Here is a 7,338-nt window from a genome sequence, read left to right on the forward strand (position 1 = left end):
ATATTTTTTTTTACTGAATAGTTCACTATGGTTGTTCTCTATGCTGAAAAAAAAGGTTTAAAATTAAGTTACTCATTTGGCATTTTTGCAAAAAATTGAAAAATTTAGGATTACTACTTGTGACTGAATCCTGGTGACACAGGATCCGTTTCTGGTCACTATGAAAAATGTTTACGCAAGTTAAATGTCTAAAACTGCAATACTCGTATGGTATGTACTAATAAATCCTATAATGCTCTCCTTGAGACAAAAAGACTGAAGTTGGATTCAATGTGGCAGTAAGACCAGTCCTCCTATATGGAGAAGTGCCTTGGACCACTAAGAAGTTTTCTAGAACCAGGGTTATAGACCTTGGAAAATAATGTGCCTATAACCTGCTAGGCTGTTGGGTCAAGTACGATTCAGTAGTACTGTGATTTGAAAGATTCAGGATGGAGGATTCTGATGCCATGGCATGTGAGGGAAGATGTCTAAGAAGCATATATCAAAGGTAAGGAGTACGAGAGACCGATCGAGTCTTCAGTGAAAGGATCAGTTTAACAATGATGTGGCCATTCGATCATTATCAACTGAAGTGGAGAGATTCATACAGGTTACTCTAGATCTACAGGTTCTGTTTACAGAGTGAGTATGGAAGATTGGAGGCAGGATCTTTTCAGGAGTATGCATACATAATTGTAAAAAAGGAATTAAACTAACAGATGACCAAGTCGTTCAGCCATCCAACACAGATGTCGCTAAGATTTCGCAAGCTCAAGAAGATGGAAATAAAGAAGAACGGATCGAAGAGCCAATCAATCACATTTGCAATTGGAAATTACACTTGTCCTCAATTGTTTTTCAATATCATTTCTATAAGAAAAAGACTATAAGAGAGAAAACCTTATTTAGTTCTCTGCTTGGACTTAAGCCTTATAAAACGGATAAAGAACTTAATCAGCAAGAATTGAGTGATTTCTCATAAATATGTAGTAATTTTCATTATATTTCCTTTCCAAAAAGTTTTTTTTATTTTAAAAAATATTAGCACTGTACCGAAGGTTCGTAGATCTCCGTCTTTAGGGTACTTCTACAAATATGAAAAACAATGATACAATAATATAGTAATAAAAACCTATTTAATAATTATTATTTAAATATTAGATATAAATTTATATAAATTACCCTATTATAACAATAATATTCTGTTTCTTCCAGGCAGTCTATAAAATAAAATATTTCGTGAAACCACTATCTACTTGGTATCTCTATCACACCGAAACGAAGTTACACTTCGTCCGGATCCTTATTTGCATATAAACATGAGTTATTTCTTTTTAGCTACTCAATAAACTTGTAAAATCATCAATATATAAAAAATTAATCATTAGTAAAGAACTCACAAAACCACTTTGGTCATTTAGAGTCATATTGTGGGGAACAGCAAATAAGTCAATTCGAAAAAATCTAATTTTTTTTTTCAAACCTCTTTATTTTCTATATGATTACATAATACATAATAATATAATGAAATACATTATACATATACAATTTACCTTATATCTTGGTTTGCCGAATGGCAGAAAAAAAAAATCAGACTCAAAAAAATCTAATTCTTCTATCCCAACCTATAAAAAATTGTTGTTGGCCGTTTTATATTTTTAACGAGAAGTTACACATTAAACTTAACATATCTTTCTTCATACCGAGTACCACAAACTATTTCAATATTTTTCATGACGAACTGTCTCATAATTGCAATCCACTGATTCAAACTCTATCCACTTAGAATATTATTCAAAACTTCGCCAAAAAACAGTATGTACTGATCTTATTTCTTTATAACTCATATTTCTTGTTCAATTTTACATTTTAACTATACATGTTTTTGCTTGCATATTTAAAAAAAGGTCTTTTATATTAATTGTTAAAAATATTTTTTCGTTCTTCTACGTTTGGATATTTGCTTTATTCTTAATCAAATATCAAATTTTAATATGGCTAAAATATGTACATTTCTTTTAAATAAATAAATAATTTCTAGATAAGTACTGTTCAAAAAAGTTCTACTACTTCATTTATATCCTTTTTTTTTTAAATTTAAACTAAATAAAAAATAAAACTCTACGATTATGAGTTTAGTGTTTTATTTTCAAGTGAAAAGTTGTTTGCACATATTTTAAGCTAAGAAATTACTTAGAAAAATAATGATGCTTTAAATTTTGGGATCGATAGGTTTCCGAAATGAAGCTCGTACCTTTAATTTTTCTTTCTTGACTTCCAATCTTTCTCAATTTTGTGAAAACTATTCATACCGTGATGTATGTTCCTTATATACTTGTAGGATTTCGCGATGTTTTAATGTTAATGAAGTAATCATAATAATTAAAATACATAAATAAAGACAACACGCAGTTTGGCAAAATATACTCTAAGTTGAGTTGAATCACTCAAATTAGAACTTTTTTTTTCTAAAGCATTCCATGAATTGTAAGATCAAGAGGTTACAGAAAAAAATCGAAACATCATTAATATGAAACCACGGTTTTAATTAAACTAAAGGATAAAATATAACGGTTGTAGTGGATACAATATTATGATATATCAATACATAGTTTTGATGACATTGCATTTTATTCACAAATCACTTATAGATCAAAGTCCATTTTAAGTTCAGTATGGATATCCTGTGCGTCTTTTATACTACCATAGAATTTCTGAGAACCAAAACCTACAGATTGTATCGATGAGATAATTAGAAGGTTTGGATGATCGATGTTCCCCAAGGTACCAATAAATTTTCCGCCCACTATTGTTTACTATGTATGAAAGCCAACTATGTAACTATGTATGACTGTGCAATAGTGACAAAAACTGGAGAAGGAAGTAATCCCTCATCCCTTTCTCTAATTTCCATAACGCATATAACGATATTAATTTTAAATCATGGCACTTAATGTTTTAAACTTAGTTTAAAAAAAAAAAAAAAAAAGGTTTTAATTTTATTAATTTCTTTTCTAGGAGTGCACGATTGTAGACTCGAGGCAAAGGGGGAGGAGTTATTCCAGTAATATAATATATGTAAGTATAGCATACAAATTAGTTTTTTATTTAATTAGATTTAAGGTTCTATACTAATATTGTTACTAAGGAATCACAAGTGGGTTCCACACTACTGGTCGAGCTATTACCAAACAATCGCAAGTGGGGTATACACTACTGCTTGAGTCATAAAAAAAAAAAATCACAAGTGGGCTCCCCTCTACTGGTCGAGCCATAACCAAACAATCACAAGTGGTTCCAAATTACTGGTTGAGCTATAGCCAAATATTCACTAAGTGGGGTATACACTACTGCTTGAGTCATAAAAAAAAAAAATCACAAGTGGGCTCCCCTCTACTGGTCGAGCCATAACCAAACAATCACAAGTGGTTCCAAATTACTGGTTGAGCTATAGCCAAATATTCACTAAGTGGGCTCCCCTCTACTGGTCGAGCCATAACCAAACAATCACAAGTAGGCTCCACATTACTGCTTGAGTCATAAACAAAAAATTACAAGTGGGGTCCATATTAATGGTCAAGACATAACCAAACAATCACAAGTAGGCTTCACACTACTGATCGAGCTTTAGCCAATCACAAATGAGGTTCCACATTATTTTATTCACCCTAAAATTAAACTGTTTGATGGAAGACTGGAGAATATACTACTGTGTATATCATGCGTGATCTGATCCTCTCCTGGCCACTTCTAGTAAAAAGAGTTTTACGGGAGGAAATAAGTTGACTGATCAATTTCGTAATGTTATTGGGTATATAAAGTATTAATAGTAAAGTGTTAAAAAGATCACTCTACACCGTCTATGATATAGAGTGATCGTACTGTGATCAGTACCATCTAATCCTGTTGCGGCTCCTAGCAATGTATTTTGACCAACGATATCTTAAAAAAAAATGTCACGAAGAAGTGACTAATCCTGATTCCAATACATAAACTAGGTGATTTTTAAGTCTGTGAACAGTACGGTAAAAATGCGTTTTATATATTATGTATCTGTTGGTTAATTCACCTTTTCAGATAAAATACTGAACTTTCTGAAGGCCAGAAGGAAGGTACCGTTTGAAAGAAGTGTTTAAGGATACAATGATTCTTTACAATGTCATACAACAAATGCTTTTCTATTGATTATGGGGGCTACCTTGTTTATGGGGGCTACCATGTTTATGGGGGCTACCATGTTTATGGGGGCTACCATGTTTATGGGGGCTACCATGTTTATTCGCCGTAAGACGTGTGATTTTCTTCAGGTCTAAAGGTGGATTTATAGCCTGTTATTGCTCATAAACGTGCAAGCCAACTAAATTTTCCATTTTTTCCCGACTAGTGCATGAAAGCCAAGATAGATTGGTCACGGGTTTTAGTGATTCGTGTATGAATTGTGCTCTACTGTAGATAAATCAGTGGCTCTTCTAAAATATCCGTTTGTGCATGGTGTCAACGAGTACCATACAGGATTACTATGGATGTTTAAATTTTGTTGGTTATACCAAAGGTTCCCAATCTTTTTTTGGTTTGCGGCTCCCTAATTAATCGATTTTTTTTTCCGAGGCGCCCTTAATAAATCAGATTTTTTTTTATAAATTTTTGACTTTCTTGAAAAATTGGAAAAGTTTCCGATTTTAAAGCGATAACAGAAAAATTAAAAACAGATACTATTTTCCTTGGAATAACAAACTATCTAATTTCGACTGTTTCGGTAATATCCATATAAATTAAATTAAACACGAATTTTAACTTCTCAAATAATTTATTGAACGTTCATTGATGATTAACGTTATTAAAATTATTAATGGAATGGATGGGCAAATGATTACTACACACCTTCTCAAATTTCGGAATAAAATTGGATATGGCGACCCTCATTTCTTGTTCAATGTTAATTTTCGAGCGATATTTACTTTTTTAGTACCGCAACCGCCGAAAACCCAGCTTCGCACCAATAGGATGTTGCAAATGGAATTGATATTCGTAGAGCTTTACCAGCAAGCTGTGGATATTCCTCTTTTACTGATATAAAAAAATCAGAATGCTCCATGGTAATAAATTATAACTTTGAGGTATTATCGCAAGACAAGTCAATAAGAGATTCTTCTTCTAAAGAAGTAAATTCAGATGGATCCTTGGCTCTAAATGGGTCTTGAATCCATGTAAATTTATCATTATCTGCTTCAAAGTATTTTTCGAACTTTTTTATAAGCTTTGATTTGTAATAAACAAAGCTGGATTTTATATTGCAAGACAAAATAATTTTATTGAAGGTTATATACTGATGCAACAAGGGAAAAAAATCACTGATAAACTCTCTTAATTTTTATTTTCCATAGTTGTAATTTTTTTTTTTAGTATTCCAATATTTCGAGGCGCCAATGGAAGCCGCGGCGGACATTTTGGGAATCACTGGGTTATACCATAATTGTTAACCGATAAATTGAATAGACATTTTCTTGTGGGACAGGTTCATTACTTATAAGGTAAACAGTTACTTCAATATTGTCATATATGTAAAGATAACATTATTTTGTTCTTATGAATGAACTGGTTTCCCCGATATTGCTTATACTTCGAAAGTATTAAATATAAGTTTAGATATCTCATGTAAGAGTTCTCGAAGGGTATACTAATACTTAACTCATTATTACTAATGAGCTCTACTATTCAGGTCTCTGAAACCACCCTCACATGTCTAATCTTGCAGCTCAAACCGAAAACATACTGGCTCAAACACGTTGCATGCGAGCTTGGTTTCTAAAAAAAAATATTTATCTAACTTATCACATTGTTCCTTTCATGGAAGATAGCACATTGCATAACATCTCAGGATTTATTCCATTGTAACTAAAAGGGTCCTTTACAAAGGATATCGCTGTCTTTTTACAATGAAGACGCCCGTTTCACAAAAACATTGACTAAAGAAAGTCTTATATAACGCAACATTTTTTCTTGTCTTAGATCTTTTTCATTTTTATTGCCAAGTTTTTTTGAATGGCTAAGTGAGATCCAAAATGTAACTTATTATTATTGTCTATTTAGTTAGTAACTCTGTGTGATCAATCTCTCTATAAATGTTATTGATGATGAGTTTTATTCACTATTTAAGAAATTATTTTATACAACAATGAATGAATTTCTCCTACTCTCGGAGTGATATGCAGTCGATATATAGCTGGGAGTTTTCCATATTTTACATGAATATCTTTAAAATACATCCGGTACATTTTTACAATTTAAATAATTCAGAGAACAAGATTTCATTACGTACATATTGAACGACATGGCAAGAAGAAACCGATTTAATTACAATATATGTAATCTTTGAAGGAACCCAGATTAGTCGTTCATCTGCAAACCCTTTTGACACCAACCTTGGAACAGCTTGATCTGGATTAGATCTTAAGAGAAAACAAGTCACCTCGGAACGAGTATCTGGTAGTTTTTTCTTGCGACGGGCGAAAGTGATTTTGAACAAGTTCATCATAAGAGACCTCACATATCACGATAAATATATAAGATATTCAATAATAAGTACATTTTGAAATTTTACTATGAATAACACATAGAAACCATATGTTTAAAGAAAATTGGCACAACTAAAAAAAATCGTTAAATAGCTCACTGTCACGATAGTTGTGTGCATGCGCAAACAATTTATAAGGCAACCAAATATAAATTAAATCCTGATAATACAAGATCCAGTGACGTGTCGATAGCTGCAAATGAAGGATGTATGGAAAAAGAAAAGTATCATTTTTAATCAGAACAGTTTTCCTTTTTGTTTTTTGACGATGATTAACATTCCGCCTGTTTCATTTTCAATTTCTTTTCCTGTAAAATATATTGTCTCAATGTATATGTTTTTGAGAATTGTCACTATACTTGCGGGTGAGTGATTTGCAACTTAACAATGAATATATTTTGAATCTCGTTTGAAAAATGAATACATAGCCAAAATTAAAATTTTTATGTGATTAGAAAAAAATTATATGATTTTTTCATTTGAATACATTGCCTGCATAGAAATTTTTTTTAGTATACCAAGCATTCCCTTCGACTATTGAAAATATCTACAACTTCAGTTGAATAAACTTCATTAGAATAATAGCTACCCATTTTTTTACGTTCAACTGTTTCAGACGAACAATTTTCGGGCAAGTACTCGGTGAATAGACCGAGCTAATTCAAATATGATTCAGAAACAAAATCAAAACGATATTTGGAAAAATATATTGCTATGTACTATTTCGGGATTTAGTAGGGATGCCAGGATAATCGCTGAAGGCGGCTATCAAAAATAAGTTA

At 31.8% G+C, this 7,338-nt stretch overlaps 1 protein-coding gene across 2 annotated transcripts in view; it reads left to right on the forward strand.

Annotated features, from left to right (window-relative positions):
- Positions 1 to 7,338, forward strand: part of LOC106681291 (uncharacterized) — a 91,355-nt gene that overhangs the window by 38,526 nt on the left and 45,491 nt on the right. For both annotated transcript variants that reach the window (XR_001343222.2, XM_014421534.2), the window contains exon 2: positions 3,001 to 3,060. Coding sequence is in view for 1 of the 2 variants with exons in the window: in XM_014421534.2 (XP_014277020.1) it covers positions 3,001 to 3,060 (60 nt within the window). In the remaining variant the exon portion in view is untranslated. The remainder of the gene's footprint in view (positions 1 to 3,000; positions 3,061 to 7,338) is intronic.

The sequence above is a fragment of the Halyomorpha halys genome, unplaced genomic scaffold (genome assembly GCF_000696795.3).
Source record: "Halyomorpha halys isolate HHAL.00 unplaced genomic scaffold, Hhal_1.1 Scaffold324.1, whole genome shotgun sequence".
NCBI classification, from domain to species: Eukaryota; Metazoa; Arthropoda; class Insecta; order Hemiptera; family Pentatomidae; genus Halyomorpha; species Halyomorpha halys.